A 19,251-nucleotide genomic window follows, 5' to 3' on the forward strand; every position below is an offset into this window, starting at 1 on the left:
GATGAAGGAAGAGAAGGGCAAGAGTGAATCATAGCAGCGAGTTACCCTTCCCCTCTGATTCACCCTCTAGATGAGCCTCTTCCTCCATCAGCTACCAGAACAGCTTGGCCTCTCAGCTGGAACGTCTCAAGGCAGAGCAGAGGAGACACTGCTTTTACCTTCTCATGTGCCACTGGGGCAACACTCAACTTTTAATTCTCAGCACATAACAGAGCTGGTGCTGTAGCTGGGTGGATGGCAAGGGACCAGGGTAGGAGATTGATACCACCTCAAAGCCTGTAGCTAGGCTAAAAGTACCCATTTGCAGCTTCCTTCTGTTACATCTGCAAGCCAGCTGTGATGGTAGGGCATGATTGCCCTCCTTCCCCTGCCAGCACACACACAACTTTCCTTTATTATCATTGTTGGGGGTTATATGAGGTGGACTGGTGCTGGGGACTTTGTACCACCAACTAGTATGAATTACAGCTCTGCTGGTATACCAGCTCCTTTTACATCAGAAGTGCTTTGTCTGTCTAGCATAGTCTACTGTTATTGCTACATCTGTAAATCACTCTTAACATAAAGCTTAATGATCTGCATCCCCCTTTTCCATGAACCCCTGCCAAACAAGAGCACAATGCTGCAGCTGTAGCTATTAAGCTATGGTGGCAGCAAAGCACTCCATTAATACCTCATGCTCAGCAGTTTGTGATGCATGAGAGCTGAATAATTATGCCCTTGTTACCCTCAAATGAGAGACACAATTGCCAGAAACAAGTGTTCACAATTTAAAAAAAAATACACAAAACTGTATCAAGTCAACATTGGTTCATTCATAAAACAGCCCTTCTGAGCAAAAGGCAGAAAACAGGCTTACATTAATAAGCCAGTTGTTTTTAGAGCTGTATTGTACCCTTTCAGAAAGACCTCCACAGCCTCCTTATGCCAGCTGTTTTGAGAAACTAGCAGGCAGAGATTTAGCCAAAGCTCTTGTTGCAATGAGTTGCACTGATAGGGAGGTTTAGTTTAGGTTGCAGGTAAAGGAATGGAATGCAGGGCTTTAGGAGTGTATCAAAACCCAGTGCTCTGAAGCATTTGAAACCGAGCAGGCAGGCAAAGGAGACTGAAAATGGGTGTTAATGAAAATAGGAGTGACGAGTCTGTCCTCCTTGCTGCTCGCATCAGGATAGCAGCTCCACACCTTTGGTTAGTGGAGTGCAGAGACCACAGAACAATTAAGTAACTGTCCCCTCCTCACCTAGAGCTCAACGTGAGCAGGGATTTCAGAGTCATGTCTGCACTGATATTTCTGGGAGAGGAACAGCTGGTGCAAAGGAAGTAGTTAAAAGGAGGGCTGTAGTGCAGACAGACTTGCATTATTTTGAGCAACATTGCTCCACTCTCTAAGGAAGGGTAGAGCATATGGTAACAGAAAACTTGTCATCCTGTTTGTCTTACCATGTTATGCTTCCTGTAGGTCCAAGTGAGGAATAAAAAGAGAGCTCTCATTTTAGACATACACTCCAAGCTTGGCACTGCAGATTAGTGCCTGTCTCCATGCAGCACATCTAGCAGTGCATACCTGACTGGGGATTTGCTGTCCCCATCTGGCTGCATTGTGTCACGCTGCAGAAGAATGTGCTTGTGCTGTCACCTCCTCCTGAAGCCTGACTCTCACCTCAGGACTTGCCAATTTCAAAACAGCCAAGTCTGGTTTCTTTTCCCACCAATAATTCAGCCAAGAGATAATAGGTCATGAGAAACAAACTGAGTAAGTGATCAGGGCACGTGGGCTGGTCAAAGCAAGTTTCACTGGGATGCCTGGAGAGGACTGGAATTGCAGACAGAAGTCCTGTCTGGCATGCTTTACAGCTATGGTTGCCAACATGTCTGTTTGTGGGCCCTATTTTTTTTTCCAGCATGCATAATTTGCATTTTTGGATAATAAGCTTCCCTCATTTAACTTCTCAAGAGTCCAGGAAATGCACAGGTACGCCCCACTCCATTCCTCTCCCACCCATGATCCACAGACCTTTTATTGAAAACCACAGCACAGTACAGACCACAAAGTTCTCCAAGACTGCAGTGCAGCGTTTTAAGTGCAGGTGTTGTCATGCAGCTGAAGCTCGACTTGAATTTTTAAAAACATTTATTGGCAGGTTACAAAACACAAGTAATGCAAGTAAAACCCTTTCAAACTGCTCAGGCAAAGTATCTCCTTGAGACAATACTGATTAGATTATATTGCCAAAAATCCTTCAAGCTACATATTAAGAAATAAGAAAATTAATGGAAAGGCACAGTTCAATTTATAGCCACAATGCCAACAGAGGGACATGGGGGCTTCAATCCCACTGGAAATACAGGTGGGAAGAGGACGGAGTCCTTCAAACCAAATCATTTCAATCCCAGGATCGTTTTTGCCCTCTTGTGGACAACCTTCCCTCCTGCAGCTTCTCGACAGGTTCCTGTGCAGACGGCAGCAACAAGGCAAAACACATTTCTGCCCCTCCCTGTGCTTCTTTCCGCGGGCTAAGAATAGCCATTCCAAATGCAAGGGACAGCCACACCCAAAGCGCAGCCAAGCAGTGACTCTTGGTTGGCTCCTGCATGACCACAGCTGTGTGAGTGAGCAGGCCCTGCTCCTCACTGCAAGGACAAAAGCCATCCCAAAGGAAGGAAACACATCTGTGCCTTGACTGAGGGATGGACAATATGACCAGACGGTGCCTGTGCACTAACAAAGGAAAGCTGCGTGCTACCAGCCCATACTCCGCCCTGCTGCACTACATTCTGGTCATTTATAGTGAACCAACTTGGATTACGCTCCTGAGAAGGGGGTTGTCGTGATTCTAGCAATAACACGACTTAAACTGTGTGGTCATGCTTCAAATTATTAAATCTAGTATTTCTGAGTTATTTTCTCATGAAGTGAAATTCACCACTGACATACCTTTCTAATACAGTATTTTTGCCTTGACTGTTTTCCTGCATCTAGGTAATTAAAAGCATTTGAGACCTTTTTCCCTTTTGACTCCTTACGATTACACTCATCTTTGGCAACTTTATCAGAGACAATTTCATCTTTAAAATGACTTCATCTTTTCACATTACAAAATAAAGAAAAGCATACTGTGGTATTCCAGTTTCTGTGCCAACAATGAAGGAAGTGTCATTCTCCTCCTGCATACAAGATGACCACCAGGTAATAAGTAAACTGTAGGATTATGAAACAAAAAAGTGCTCCTCTGGCAGAAAGCAAAACATACAGATTTGCTTCCTTTTCCTCACCCTCTCCCACTGACAATCAGCCAAACAATTTTTTTTAAGATCAAGTGGCTCTCCCTCAACCAAGGAAGTCAGTGACTTTCATTTTTCTATACCAGAACAAATTATTTGCTCTCAACATCTTTTGCTAGGTTGTGCTCCTTCCTTTAGCAAGTATGAAGTCTGAAATAAAGCCCCTTTATTTTCTTCAGTTCCATGTAATCAAGACAATACCTGGATTATGCTTCTCACACTAACTTACAGACCACATGTAAAGGCTACTGCAGACTACTTTGGCTGGACCCTGTGGTCAGGGGCAGTACTGACCTTATCAGATCTTTTTCTCCTGGTAACTTCCAGTGAGAATATCCAGTCAGTCGGACCCTCTTCCCCAGGAACAGGACACAATGGAAGCTCTTTCCTCCAAACCAGGAACAAAGAATGATGTTATTTCCTATGGCTGGCTTTGGGAGAACTACGTAGCAGCACCAAATCATAGCAGTAAAAAACAAGAGACACTTATTTACTAAACATTTATTTAAAAAATGATTACAGAATATTTTATGAAGTTCCTTAGATCAAGAAAACATTATGCATTAAAAAATACCACAGGTTTAGAATGATAAAAAATATTTAAGTATTTAAAAAATTTTAGACACACATTCAAGGCAACACTGGAAACAAAACTATAAATTCTTACTTTATATATATATAAAATTAATGTATTATCATCCTGCTTTAATTCTTAATGGTATTAAAAGTGATATATAGCTCTGTCCAGCATAAAATTTAATATCCAGAGAGCTGCTTATGTTTACAGCAATAGATTAAAAAAGAGATGAATTTCCATCTTAAAGGCACTATCAGCATCTTGAGTTGCTACAATTTTACAGACTCTTTGAAAAATTTCACTAAGAATTTCCCTTCAGTATAGAAAGCTTGGTATTTTATTGCACAAATTTGAACGAGGATCACCATGACAGCCATTATGCAAAAACATCTTGTGCTGAGCGCTGAGAACTGCGTGAGATCGCTCACTGCTCTTTCAGGTTGGAAGGTGCAAAGGTGGAACTCACCTGTAACAGATCACAACCCTTCCCTGCTCTTTTGAAGCACAGGACACAGACAATAAGGCAGAATTCCTTCCCATACTCAGAAGCAAAGGGCACTGGTAGCACTGTGATTTTAATGTGATTTTTGCTTCTTTCCAAGAGGCTTTACTACTGGTTGTGATGTACAGAAACATTCACTTTGCCAACAGAAGAAATTTAAGGCAGTTGTATCTAAGAGCACTTCTGCCAGAGCTCCCATCACCCTCCTGAACAATCCCTAATCCACTTAAGCCAAAATCAGCCACCTTAATGGAAGCAATTTAAGTAGGCGGTTTAAATAAAGTCGGCTGATTTCATCAGAAGCAGGTTGGGAAACAAGCAAAGGGCTTTGCTGACAGAGCACAAGGGGCAAGAGACAGCCAGCCATACACACAGAGCTCCTGCAGAATCAGACATTTAATCCAGCTTCAACAGCATTCTCTAAGATCAGTCTAATTAAGAGACAGACATTTAAAGCCAGCACCTGACACCCGAGGCATCAAAGGGGCGTGTCAAGACTGCAGACCAGTCTGCTCAGTCACTGCAGCAAGGAAACCTCTCCACGACCTAGACTGGGAGAGCAAGAGGAGCTAGGAGTGATAAGGAAAGCTAGGATATAGGAAGCTGATAAAGCAGTTAAAAAATAATCTCACAGAAGCAGAAAACAGCACACACAGAGGCAAATCTGCTTCTCAACTATTCTAAAACAAAGCAAAAACACCTTATGAGGTGCAAGGATTAACAGCACCATCATCTATGTTCGCCAACAACTGGTTTGGAAGCAACATTTTAGGCAACTCCCTGTAACTTATAACCATTATGTGACTTGCTCCTAGTATTTAACTACTATGTGACAGACTATTGCCAGGTAAACTGCTAAGGCTGGAAGATGACTTTATAGATCCCTTTCTGTATCTCCAGGAATGGACATCAGTAACACATCACTTAGGTGGGGAAAAGGCTATAGAAAAAGCAACCAAAACCCAGACCTCAATTAACTTATCTTCAGGCTGAGAAAAATAACAGGAAAATTATCTCAAGATAAAAGTCCATTCACAGTGCTGCATCGCTTAATAAATACTTAGCACAGTGTTGCTCTTACACTATATTTACAGCTACCAATTACAGATGAAGATTTAAAGAGTAAGGATGTTTTGGTGTGAAAAAAAAAATCAGTAGGACTCTAGGCAATAAAAAGAAAACAAAACAAGACTTCTGGAATATTACTTACATGGGCACGGTCCCCAGAGTAGGACACTACAGATCACAGAGGAGATATTTCTCATTATGGATACTTTGTGTCACCAGTAACATCTCTAATCTACCCAGTTATCAGAGACAGCTACAGCAAGTGCTGACTGAAATCAGGCTTTAGTGCAAACAGACACCAATAAATACAAGAAAGAAAAAAAAAAAAAAAAAGAAAGAAAAAAGAAAAAAAAATAAGCCAGTCCAAAGAGCATTTCTTCTTCATAACACAGAAAATTCTATGAAGGAAAGTGTATCTTCTATGCATAGCTCTAAAGCAAAGTTATGGCTTTAACTTGGTGCTTCACACCACCTGGCAAAACTTTACATCTTCCAAGCAAAGCGTAGTGTTAGACTTAAGTCTCAGGCCATAGAGAGAGAGAGAGCATCACAAACACACTCATCAGAAAGTGGCAGCAATGGAAAAAGAACAACTTTGGCTTGCTATTACAGTCCTTTGTCTTAAAACAGCTTCCTCTTCCTTTCTCAAATACAGCTCAGACAGTTTCTGGAGGGCTTGGTCTCAGTGCTGCCAGCTTACAGGGAACACACCAGATTGGGATATTGGTGAAATGCACTTAACACCTGGGAGACACAGCAACTGTCTCAAGCACTCAAACAAGAATTGTTCTTGCATAATTAGCTTTTTCTTATTTGCTTTGGTATTTTGGAACATCTCCTGGTTTATAGTAATCTGCTCTGCTTTTGAAGGCTTTCCCCTTAAGAGAGGTGTAGCAGTCTTGCTTTTACCTCAGACATCAGAAAAACGCTTTTTCAGCACTTCATTTCTTTGACAGCCAGCAGCATCTTGTCTGACACATCTGTCACTGGTCCAATACGTGTCCCATCAGTAGCGTTCCTTGCAGTCCTACAGACTGTCACTTGCAAAACAAATCAAGGGGACAAGTGCTTATTTACCTGTTTACCAACTGAGCTAGTCAGCAGCAAGGAGTCTCAAGCTACTGCCATATTTATAAACACAGAAAATGGTGAGGTTCAAAACCATTCTGGCAAAGCTTAGTATTATCTATACATAAACAAGCTGCATATGCTATTAACCTTGCAAGTAATATCCACCAGGGTAGAACCAACGTGCTGTGAGGTTTTTCCTGTTGATATTCAGATTGCTACTTCTGGGGTTGCTTCATGTAAATATTGATTCTTTATCTTATTCCTCTTACTGCTGGTTTTTCAAGTTTCTTCCTGTAACTGTTACTTTCAGTTTCAGCTTTTGAAGCCATCTGAAGATTCTGACGTACAAGTCCAAACTTGACAATCATGGGGTGCAAAACTGTCTCCTTAATATACCATTTACATTACCTTCCTCATAAACTCCCTACAGTCACTGCACCATTAAACTGATCCCCACAGACAGAACTGAGACATAGGAATAGCAAAAACAACCCAACCCCCTTATTTCAGGATAAACATTCCTGTAAGGTTCAAATTACCTATCCCTTTTACATTCAGTTTGATCAAGAAGTACAAAAATTTATTCTGCTGTACTAATTTATAACTCACAATAGAAGCATCTGGTCCATTTAACCAGGAAATATCTGTAGGCCATAGCTCCAAATTTATGCCTCAGGCATTAACCTTTAGTCAGCTCTGTTAAAATCAAATCAGCACACTGCTGTCCTGAAGTTACTCTGTTTAGACCGAAGGTGTTTTAGTGCCTGTCATCCCAGCAGGTGGCAGGACCAGCCGCTTTAGAACATGATGCTCAAGATGCCATTATCTGACCCAAGAACCTATAAAAGTTTATGACAAACAATGCGTGCAAAATTGATTAGAACAAAGAAACAAGTTGCTACCTATGGTGCACTGAAAGTTCATTTCAGTTTGCTCCAATTAAAAAAAAAAAAAAAAAAAAAAAAAAAAAAAAAAAAAAAAAAAAAACCACAACAACAAAACAACAACAACAGCAACAACAACAAACCAAAAATACACCCCCCCCCCCCCCAAAAAAAAACCCCAAAGGGGGAAAAACCCCACAAACAAACAAACAAACAAAAAAACAAAACAAAAAAAACAAAAAAACAATTTCAGGAAGTTTATCTTCTTTGTTTATTCAATGGCTGATTTTCTGATTTTTTGGCACTTGGAGTGTTACCAGGATTTTGAGGGCGTCTGCCAGTGTTTTGTTTTCGCCTGTGATAGAACTCTATACCAAATTCAGCTGCAAATGCAAAACTTGCCAGAAATCCAAATGCCTGTGAAAGTGACAGAAATAAATTACTTTAAAATGCATAAACAGTAATAGTATCCTAACAGTGTTTGGAGATATTTGCTGTACCATTTTATATACAGTAATAATACTTATATATTAAGATTAAAGTCCTTCCTTAAACAGACAGTTGCAGTTCAATTAGACACAGATCAGAAATTATCGTTCTAGCACATTCATTGCTGAAGATTTTACAGTTTTCATTCTTTTAATCAAGTGTGAACCTTATACTGCGTTCTAATCAACCTTTAATAGTAACAGTATATTTATTTCATTGCCAAAATCAGTTATTAAAGTAGCATGGCATATTAGCAGACTGTTTATCGAAGAGTGGGCTGCTGATTAATGAGAGTAAATGAAGAATAACATGCAGAAGGTGAAGAAAGAGAAGATCTGCAGGGCCTGGGCCGGCAAGGGAGAATGGAATTACATTTTGTGAATGACATTTCATTACTAGCCATGGCAAGATGAGAAGTGGTAAAGAGAAGGCAGCTTTTTTCAAACAAGGAAAGAAACATATGCATTATTCTAACTCTACCTAAATTTTACATAACTGGTTTGGACTAAAGTAATTTGACATTAGTAAGTATTAAATCACAGTAGTTTTTATTTTTCCTGCACTAGGAAAAAAGCAAAGCTGAAACCTGATTTATATTCAAATTATTAGGTCTAAATAAGTCTACATCACTTAAGATTACTATACAGAAGTGTGTATCTCTAATAGCTGATGCTGCCCATGGAACAGAATTATCTTGCTTTCTTTTCCAAATAATTTTTTCTCATTCAAGAATATGATCTTTTAAACCCACATGTTCACAATTGCAAGGTTACTCAAAAGAAGTATTCAAATGACTAGGCAATTACATCATCTACAGCATCCCAAAAGCCCCTTCAGTGCCTTGCCCTAAGCCTCCTCAGTGCTCCCGAGGGAGATGAATGCCCTGTTGCTCTAATATTTCTGTCACTGAGGAAACTGTTGATCTTATTGCAACTGTGCAAGTCAGTGTTGCCCATGTGTTTTTTGTAAAAGCAAAAGACAGGATTTCTTTGATGACTTTGTAAGGGGGTGATATTATGAAAGGACAATTGAAAAAAAACAGAAATTTCAGAAGTAGAGTATCAGAGAACTGGGCAAGCTTCAAGAGATGATAATGTTGAATAGCAAGAGATGACAGGAAATAATACAAATCTGATGCAGAAGGCAAAAGGTGGGGAGCTGCAAATGCACACAGAGCTTTCCAGCAATCCTGAGGAATGCCAGCTCTTTGGATTTCTTATGGTAAGTTTCTGGAAGGTCTGAAATAGCTAATTCCTCCCAAAACATCACAGTGCACTGAGTTCTATTTCCTGCCCCGTTTCTTCTCTGCAAATTGAGTGAAGTTTAGAGAGCAGACAAATTAACATACCAGATAAATACAAAGTAAATCTTGCCATTTTAAGACTTACACATGCAGCTTTTTCAACAGCAGAGCCAGAGCAGGTTGCAGAAAACACTATTGATGCTAACAGAAACGAGACACCTATGATTGGCACAGCCCAAAAATTCTGCAAATATATATATATAAAAAATATATCATTTAACTGTAGATAGGTTACCTAAAAAGAACAAACATCATAACAACAGCTGAATTAACCTGCCTGTGAATTTGTGTTTTGATACTTTGATGCTAGTGGAAGCTTCAGAAAATACATTTTACAACTACATTCCAAATGACATTCAACATTATCAGCTATTTAGCCAGCATTATCAGCTATTTAAAGGAGTCTACTTTTGTTTTTAAGTATTTAATTTTATCTAACTTTTTTTTCACAATCAAATTCAAGCTCAGGACAACCATGAGCTTTATTCCCTAAGTAAAACATTTGGGAAATTAGAAAACTCTAAGTAAATGTGCTCATTCAAAGCTTTTACTACACTCCCTTATCTGTACCCTCAAATAAAGACCCTACTGTTTGCTCTGAAGGCAAATAGGAAAGGACACTTGTGAGATGGAATAATGTTCCCACTGACTGTACAGAACAACTTTCTCCTACCACTAGATCTTCTGAAGTATAAAACCATAAACTTGAGTTTATGTCATGAGTTATGATTATTGCCAAAAAGGAGGTAGTCTATACCCAGTAGGAAAATAGATAGGGTAAACTGATAAATTGCAAGCATCATGCTGGTGGCAAACTCTATTCAATATGTGTACACACACCCGATGGCTATGCTGTAGTATTAGTAGCATTAATGTGGAAAGACTTTCCCACACAAGTCCTAAAACCCTGCACATAGACACAGATAGCCAACTTTGAAAAAGATGTCAATATAAACTCTCAAAGTTGGCTCATTTTTAAACTCTAAGATACTTTAATCTACCTTTTACATGGAGAAGAAAAGGAGATTCATTTTGCATAGGCTTTTTACTTCACAGCAAACTTTATGCACTTAGAAGAAATGGTTTGTTTTTTTAAAAAAAAGTTTTCTTACCAGTTTCTGCACTTTATCTTTCCCCAGTGATTGATACAAATCCGTGCAATACACACACAGAATCAGGAGGCTCAAAAGAAAGGCACTGCAGCTTATGAATTCAAAGAAGTAAAGTCCACCACAGGTGATGCAATTGTCCACAATTTCTTCACAAAGAACAGCCACAAAAGAGAAAATCTGCAAATAAATAACGATTGAGTGGGATCAAGTCTCTAACATCATCAACAAGCAGACATCTCTGATATGAAGACTAATAAAGCTAGCTGTAACAAAAATTCTCAATCTACAAAGAGTTTGGTGAAGTTCTACACTATTTTTCTACAGGCAGAAATAATTATACAATGACATGGTTTACACTTGGCTGTTAAAGGGGGTCGATACACTCAGGTAAGTGTTCATCCAAACAGAGGCTTCTTGATTAGACAGACAAGATTCCTGTTTTGTGCTTTTGTGCAGCTGCCAGTTGGAAGCAGACAAGGCAGCATGGAGAACACACATCCTGTAAAAATGCTACTACTTTTACTGCACTCAGTTCTGAATGTATTTGAGTTCAAGGCAGTGGAGGCATCCGGACAGCACTGACACACTCAGCTACCTCCCTAAAAGTTCACAGCTGATGTTACCTTGCTTGATAAAACTTCAGAGAAATTCCATGAACCCAGGACTCACATGCTTGTGACCCAGTAATGACGCAAGCTCAGCTGTTCTTGTAGGAACCAAAACTTTACACTACGTTCAAGTTATGTTGGACAATGTTCAATCTATGCACAGGTTTATCTTCACCTTCCTGCCACAGTGTGTTTTGAGAAAAAAATGTGACTTAGTTCCTGTTCAGTCAACACATCCCTGCTGCTGGATTTTCTACTAGTTTATTGTACAATAAAGAATATTGCTTTATTTAACTGTTCGCTTATTTTGGCCACTTCTTGCTAGTTTCCTTCATCCCATAAACTTGGCATAGCTTTACAGATCTTCATAGTAAGGAGCTCACCAAATTAAAACAAAACCATGAGCAGGAATCAGACCAAGTCATAAAACTGAGACTGATACGAGAATGATGATCACATTTTTAATAAGAGTATGTGGGCAAAAAAGAGGTTGACAGTTCTTGGTTTAAAAAAAAATTAAATTTAAGATTCAGAATTGTTCTTGGAAAATAAGCATCAGTTTCAGTTTTCTCACAGTAAAAACAAGAACAATTTAGCAGCAGGAAGTGTAAATTCCCCTTACGAAGCCAGGTCTCAGAAGAGCACTTCAGAGAACCATGTTTTGGAAATGCAACAATATAAAGTAAACAGGAGCTCAGAAAGGGAAAGAATAGGAGCTGAGAAACTTCAATATTACCATCCACATGCTTCCTTTCTCTCTAACAGTGGCTGGCAACACAGATTTCTCAACAGCCCTTGCATCTAAACCACTGAACTACAATGTCAGTCCAGGAATATTTTAAACTCTGACTTTCCAGTTTTTTATGGTTTGAGGGGTTTTTTTTTGCATTTCTAAACATGTTCTTGCAGTTGCATCCAATGCCTTTCAATTTCACATTTTTCACAAGGTCAGCTGTGAGACAGCACTTGTATGTGAAAACTTCTTTCTTTTTATAAGCACTGGAAACTGAATGCCATCACTTTCACTTGGGCTGAAACAGAACAAAAAGAAAATAAACCTATCCTTAAAAGAAAGTGTATGTCCAGATAACCATAATTTGATCTAAAGAACTGAAAAAAACCCTCTCCACTGAGTTACAAACACGTTGAAAAGTATCCCACTCAAAGAGCAGTTATAAAGAGTTCAGAGTCAACTAATTGAGATTTACCAAGTAAAATCCTGTCTGGTCCTGTCTGGGGCTTGCCCAAGTCAATATTCAATTTTTTTACTAATAAGTTGAGTAATAAAATAGAGTTCATCAATTAAAAAAAAAATCTGGCTTTAAGAACTTTGAGTAAGTGCTGTGATTAAGTTAATGTATCAGCAGCACATTTACAAGATGCCAGAGAGCTCTGCTTGGGTTTCTTTTCTGGGAAAAAGAAACTTGCTCTTTGATATCACTATCAGAAAAAAAGGGATTCCTCTGTTGTCCTACTACCATAATAATAATAATAATAGTAGTAGTTTTAAACACTGAAAGTATTGTTGGAGAAGCAGTTGTTTTGGATTGTTTTTGTTATAAGTCCTGTCTGTATGTACACCAGAAATTAAACATCTTCATCTGTCTCTTACCAGCAAGAAATGATTCATTGATACTGACATTACTGTTGGAAGTTTCTAAACAAATGTCAATTTTGTAAAGACAATATAACAAGTGAATTGCTACAAAAATAGAGCAAATCAATGAACTTGCCAACAAGCCCGTGAAGATGCTCAGCAGTGTGATTCCCAGTACAAAATCTTCTAGCTCAGATGGGTGCACATATTAATTCTCGATTAAGTCTGCACAATTCAGGCAACTACAGGACATGAACAGCTCAAAAAGGAGCTGATTTTTAAGCCTGAATCACCATTTTCCTTTCCAGCTACGGCATTCTGACTGAAGTTAAACAATGGTTCATGACAACTTGGCCTGCTTTAGATAAGAATTAGTTTCTACCTCAGTCTTGGCACAATGCACACTGTGCCATTTACCTTTGTGCAGAATTTGAGCCAGTCATGAACTACCAAAACCATTCCACCTATTAAAAAAAAACCAAACCAAACCACAACATCCTAGAAACCTGTGCAATAACTTGCCTCCCATCATTCTTCTGGCACTCACATTTGTGACTTTTGGCAGTCACATTTTCCTTGTTTCATTTGCTCGAAAGAATTGGCTAAGGTTATAGTGTATGCCATTACTCCTCTGAAGAAAAGTATTTCTTAGGTCTAGAAGCCAGTTTTCTGCAGGTGATTTCATAGTATTTTATAAAATCCTTGAGCACCTCTGCAATAAACAGAGCCCACTTTCTGATTGCAAGACCCTGTTTAGCAATCCACACAAGCAATTATCAGAGCATAATCCTAGTAACAACCACTATTGTAACACAAAGCCAATAGATGTTCATGACCATCACTGGCATTTCCAAAAATGAACACTTTCCCAGAAAAGGAACCTTACTGCAGAGACTGAGGCTTCCACCTTCAGGACTTTCTGGGGCTTGTTTAAAGTTTTGACTGAGACCTCAGCCTGTGCATTTTGATAAAGGTTACAAATAAGGAGGGAAAAATGTTGGAAATTAGGAGGGTGAACAACTATAATTCCATTTTCTTTTCCTCTCACTGACAAATGAGTGCAGGCCATAAACTGCTACTTTTTTAAGAACATGTCAAGCAGCTATTCATCCTGTTTTGAATAATGATAATTTTTCTTTTTTTTTTTTTGTCTTCTTAGAAAGCATTTTAAACAATTAAACAGTTTAAGGCTTTGGTACAGCATTAAATTTGCCTACATAATCACTTATTTTATTTTAGTCAATGAACCTACTTATATAAACATTCTGCTTGTCAGGGAGCAGAACCCAGCAGATCTTGCCTTAATAATCTCCAGTAGATTAATTTAAAGTTTATATTTAAAGTTTATAAAGTTCCATTATATTTATTTAAAGCATTCTTGGGTGTGATTTTTTTAAACACTGCTAGAAAACTTTATTTTTGGCAGTGTCACCACTACACAAACAGTAAAGAATATTACATTTCTGGTTGAGGGTTTTGACTGCATGTGAGATGAAGCTTAAAACCCAAACGTCCTCTTTTCTGCAATGGTGAAGTAACGAGAAAGGGATGGAAATCACCTACAGTTCCTGAGAACATGACACATCTGACTAAAAAGCCACTGTGTTGGCTGCAAAATGCATGCTGACACACATTTGCAGTCAGCTGCCCTTTACCACCATGGGTTTCACTCGTTCCCTGCCAGTACGTAAGAGTGATGCTCCTCACATCCTTATCAGCAGTCACACTGGTACATTTTGGAAGAGTCTGTCACCAAACACTGAACCGCACCTTGCACCAGGAGCCCAACTGCTTGATTCAGGAGTAACAACCTGTAGTAGAAAAGCCAACAGAAAATAAGCCTTTTATTTCCTAGTAGGCCCAGGGCTGCCTGACATGAAGTGATGTCTCACATGATGGGCCACCAGGAGTACAGGTTTCTGGTGCAACTTTCTACCACAAATCATGGGAGAAATAGGCTCCTTCGTTCTAGCACGGACAGCGCCGACCGGGGCTTAGATCGGCATGCAGGAGCAGCAAGAGAGGAAGGTCTGGAACCCATGACCCAGCAATGCCCTTCCAAGTTCTATTGCCCTATGGTGAGATTCAACCAAAGGCTCCTTCCTCTTGTTTTCATCCAATCCAGTCTCAGAAGAAAGCATTACATTTCCTGCGAGGCTTCCCTCTGATTTTGAGCCAGAGCGGGGAGTTTCAGACCAGCGGGCAGCTGGACCACGGAGGCTGCAGATGTCAGCACCTACTCCTAGAGCTCCGACGGGGAGAAGGAACACTACTAGCACTTCCCTCCATAAACCACTTTAAACCTGCATTACAAGGCATCATGCCAGCTTTCCACCTGAGCTACAGGTCTGCACAACTTCAGTGACTCCATGTCACGACCCAAGTGAGGACATCCTCCGGGGACAGCCAGCTCTTTCCGACCGGCAGAACCCATTCCCTCGAAGCCTGTGCGCAGCCATCTCCCCAGCCTGCGCTGGATCACCAAAGAGTTTAATTTTTAAGCGGCCGGGACTGTCCTAAAGCCGAAGGTCATGGCAATACGCTCGTTTCCATCCCAGAGCGGGGCACCGCCGCTGCGTCGGGGTCAGCCCCGGGAGACTGTCGGTCTCCCTCCGGCCCCGGGCAGCCATCCTGCCAGAGCCCCCTCCGCGCCCGGCCCGGCACGTCCCGCAGGCGAGGGGAGGAGGGCACTCACCGTCTGGACCAGCTTGACCGGCAGCCGCCATCCCCACAGGCGCCGCAGGGTGCAGCCGAAGAGGGGGCGGCGGGGCGCCTGAGGTTCCGTGGTTTCGTTGTAGACAGCGCCGTTCTCCATGGCCGGGCCGGGCCGCCGGCTCCCAAATGGGAAAAAGCGAAAGCAAAAGGGCGGCGTGCGGCGCGGCTTGCGGGGCGGTGCCCTGGGCGGTGGGCGCGGCCTGCGGGGCGGAGGACGGGGCGGTGGGCGCGGCGGCGGGCGGGCTGAGGCGGGAGCGGGCACGGCCGGAGGGCCCGGGAAGGGCCGGGCGAGGCCGGGGGCCGTGGTTGTACCGGGCGTTGGGCGGGGCGGCAGAAGGGGCGAGGCGGGACCGGGCATGGACGGAGGTCCCGGACGGAGCAGGGGGGCCAAGGCGAGCATGGCTGGAGGTTCCGGGCGGAGCGAGCGAGGGGAGGAGGGAGCGGGCATGGCCGGGAGTTCCAGACGGAGCGGGCGAGGGGAGGAGGGAGCGGGCATGGCCGGGAGTTCCGGACGGAGCGGGCGAGGGGAGGAGGGAGCGGGCATGGCCGGGGGTTCCGGACGGAGCGGGCCAGGGGAGGAGGGAGCGGGCCGGGCCGGGAGTTCCGGACGGAGCGGGCCCGGGGAGGAGGGAGCGGGCATGGCCGGGAGTTCCGGACGGAGCGGGCGAGGGGAGGAGGGAGCGGGCATGGCCGGGGGTTCCGGACGGAGCGGGCCAGGGGAGGAGGGAGCGGGCAGGGCCGGGAGTTCCGGACGGAGCGGGCCCGGGGAGGAGGGAGCGGGCCGGGCCGGGGGCGGCGGTTGCACCGCGGTTGGCCCCGGCGGGACCAGGGCTCCCCCTGGCGGCCGCGCGCGGGAGCGGCCCGTGAGGGGCCGCGGGGCCGCCTCGGGCCCCGTCTGGGCTCGGCCCGCTAGCCGGGGATTGGTAAGTAAAGTTTACAAGATTATTCACTTGTCACACGAGATTACGGTATCAGAAGGGAGTTTTAAGCCAAACTTTCCCTGCTTGCATTCATATAATCAATTAGTTTGGAAAAACCCTCTGATATCATGTAGTCTGGCCTGTGACCGAACACCAGCGCGTCGACCAGACCACGGCACTGAGTGCCACCCATCCAGTCTTGCCTTAAACACCTCCAGAGACAGTGACTCCACCAGCTCTTTGGGCAGCCCATTCCAGTGTCTAATCACTCCTTCTGTGAAGAAATTCCTCCTGCTGTCCAACCTAAACTTCCCCTGGGTGCCGCTTGAGTCTGTGTCCTCTTGTACTGTCATGAGTTGTCTGAGAGAAGATCCCAATCCCCACCTTGCTGCACCCTCCTTTCAGGCAGTTCTAGATAACAGGTTGACCCTGAACTCCTTTTCTCTAGGCTAAACACCCCCAGCTTCTTCAGGCCCTCCTCACAGGACTTGTGCTCCAGACCCTTCACCAGCTTCATTGCCCTTCTCTGGACTCACTCCAGCCCCTCAATATCCTTCCTGAATTGAGGGGTCCAGGACTGGACACAGGACTCGAGGTGTGGCCTCACCAGTGCTGAATACAGAAGAATCACTGTCTTTGAAGACATTCCTTGTTGTCAATGAGAGAAAACACTCTCACCAAGCCTCTTCTAACATAGTCCCATACCTTTGCCCAGATCGGCTTTTAAAAGAAACTATAATTTTTGTTGCCTACTAAGAGTAGATTGAACCTTTTATATGTAAGCAAAGGTGTGTTACGTTTGCTTCGATATTATTGATGTATTAACCACAGAGCTATTATGGTGCTTCATTGTAAAGTTCAGTTATACTTGTTTAAATTCAAGGAAATGGAAGATTGCTGCAGGTTGAAGAAGACGAGACTGGGCAGATGCAGAAATATGGGCCAGACCAAAGCAACTGGTCTGAGCTGCTGTGTGTGTACCAGCAGGCCGTGTGCTGACTTCCCCCGGTAAGAAATCACAATCCAGGGGAACACATAGTGTCCCTGGGCAGGATCATACAGACCTGTCTCTGCCATAAACATGTTTGGCTGCAGGAATTGGTTTGGGAGGGAAATGAGTAGGGCAAGTCCTGTGATTCCCAAGGCGTGGGCGTTTCCATTAAAGCAAATGAGGTCTCACCAGGGGTGTGCCCTAGCTTCTGCCTAGGATTGGGATGAGTCTAACGTGGCTCTGTTGGCAGCACCCCAGACTACAGGACAGAGCAGGTAGGCATAATCAGGAACATTTGCTGTTACTGTTTATATGTCCCCAGTGCTTTCACTGCCTTTTTACACACTAGTACATTCAAAATTAGATTACATTACAGAGCCTGGCATCTCTCTTCTGATGGAAATTTTCTTCTCATTTACTTTTCTTCCTGCAGAATAACTCCAAAGCTACAAAGCATCTGTCTAGGCTGGTATAGTGTGGTCTGACAGGGACAGGACTTAACTGAGACAGAAGCAGCTGTCAGGTCTCAAGGTGTTCAGTAGCATCTAAGGCTATTTTGTAGCCCTGCCCGTGTGAGTCTTTAGAATGCCTTCATGCAGCATTGCTAGATTATGAATACAGATGTTAGTACTGAAGGCAACTTTCTTGAGGACAGACTGCTTTTCAAGGAGCCACAGAAACAAAACAAGACTACAAAAGAAAAAATAGATGGCGATCTCTTTCCAGTTTCTGCTGTCTTTTAGCTGGTTTTCCTGCTCAGGCCGTCTCCAGGAAATACATTTCAACGATGCATGAATGATAAAGGTTACCTTGCCATTTAAAGACTAACTTATTGAGGCCTATTTATTTATTTATTTGTTAATAAGAGGCTCAGGAAAAGCAAAATGACAGCAAAGCTAGGGAACTGTAAGGTCATGTGACAGAGAAGGAATGGAAACTGGACAACAGGACAGGAGTTGGTATCTTGAAAGTACTTAAAGCATTACATTATGCTGCTCTTCACAGAGGCACAGCAGGTATACTTCACTCTTTTTATCACACTAACTTTCCAGAACAGTATTTTGCCTTTAAAGAGGAAATTAAAACAACCGTTACTTTAAGCAACAATAGGGTTTAATGCAGATAACAGTAACTGGCTGACTGTGATTTGATGGAAATCCCATTCCAGGTATACAGCTATTAATTTCTGTTTGGTAATGTGCTACACCTGACAGTTTTCCAGAAAAATAAGTCTTCCTTGCCTTGCCACAGGCTCTGCTGGGATGGCAGGGGCAGAGCTAAAGGCAGGACATGGGGGCAGAGAAGCAACTCCACAGTTAGATGCTGAGCTGTGGTAACATCTCCAGTCAGCCAGGCATGGAGAGGGACATCAGTGGAAGCAGATTAGTGATGAGTGACCTAGTTTTCTCCCTCATTACATCTCCTCCAAGACACCCTCCACAGTGACCAAAAAGCAATACCAATGGAGAAAGCCCCTTCACTAGAGGAGTTTGCAATGTACACAGTATAGCTGTATGACAGTTGGCACCTCTTACCCCCATGCTGAAATAATTTCAAAAACTGACTGGAGTTCCTTGAAGCAGTTGAGGAAATGCCAGCTACTGCAATAAGGGGGCTTCAGGCCGCAGCTGAATCACTATTTTCATCAAGTGAGCCCCAGGGGCTCTTTGGCACTGTGTGCTGTGTTACAATGCCACTAAAGCCCGAGTGCCTCACACTCAGAATTGGCAGCATTGGCCATGTTCTCCTTTTTCCACTTTCATAAATGCAGTTACGGGGTTTTTGCTTTTCTTGCAAGAAGGCAAGGGAGAAGGAAGTAGAGGAATGGGAAAGCAGTTTGGAAGCTCAAACCACTGAAGGAGACAGACTTAGTTTCATTGGAAGAGTGATGAGGAAGAGAAAGAAGTGTGTGCTACTGCACAATTCAGGGAGCTCCACTAAAGACAGCCTGTCTGAGGCACATCTCCCTCCTTCATTTTGAAGTTCTCACATTGGCATCTAAACATCTTCTGTTCGTTCAAGACTATCCTTACCTATTACATGAAGTAAATACAGGATGATTAGCTAGCAAATGGAATATTCCAAGTACTGCAACAGTGAGCTCAGAGAAGACTTGAATGTGGTGCATCTGC

The 19,251-nt window shown here is 42.8% G+C and overlaps 1 protein-coding gene across 1 annotated transcript; it reads right to left on the reverse strand.

The window, feature by feature from the left end:
• Nucleotides 1-7,637: 7,637 nt before the first annotated feature.
• Nucleotides 7,638-15,407, reverse strand: CMTM6 (CKLF like MARVEL transmembrane domain containing 6). The gene is made up of 4 exons (XM_066326579.1): nt 15,189-15,407; nt 10,289-10,465; nt 9,262-9,360; nt 7,638-7,801 (listed from the first exon to the last, which is right to left on the reverse strand). The coding sequence occupies exons 1-4, from the start codon at nt 15,306-15,308 to the stop codon at nt 7,643-7,645; spliced, it is 555 nt and encodes a 184-aa protein (XP_066182676.1). The 5' UTR covers nt 15,309-15,407; the 3' UTR covers nt 7,638-7,642.
• Nucleotides 15,408-19,251: the final 3,844 nt, after the last annotated feature.

The sequence above is a fragment of the Sylvia atricapilla genome, chromosome 1 (genome assembly GCF_009819655.1).
Source record: "Sylvia atricapilla isolate bSylAtr1 chromosome 1, bSylAtr1.pri, whole genome shotgun sequence".
In the NCBI taxonomy this organism is placed as follows: Eukaryota; Metazoa; Chordata; class Aves; order Passeriformes; family Sylviidae; genus Sylvia; species Sylvia atricapilla.

Coding starts and splice junctions, on each gene's coding strand:
- CMTM6 (XM_066326579.1), bottom strand. CDS start 15,308: ATGGAGAACGGCGCTGTCTACAACGAAACCACGGAACCTCAGGCGCCC. Junction 10,466..15,188: donor CGGTCAAGCTGGTCCAGACG/GTGAGTGCCCTC, acceptor ATTTATTTGCAG/ATTTTCTCTTTTGTGGCTGT. Junction 7,802..9,261: donor CTGTTGAAAAAGCTGCATGT/GTAAGTCTTAAA, acceptor TCACTTTCACAG/GCATTTGGATTTCTGGCAAG.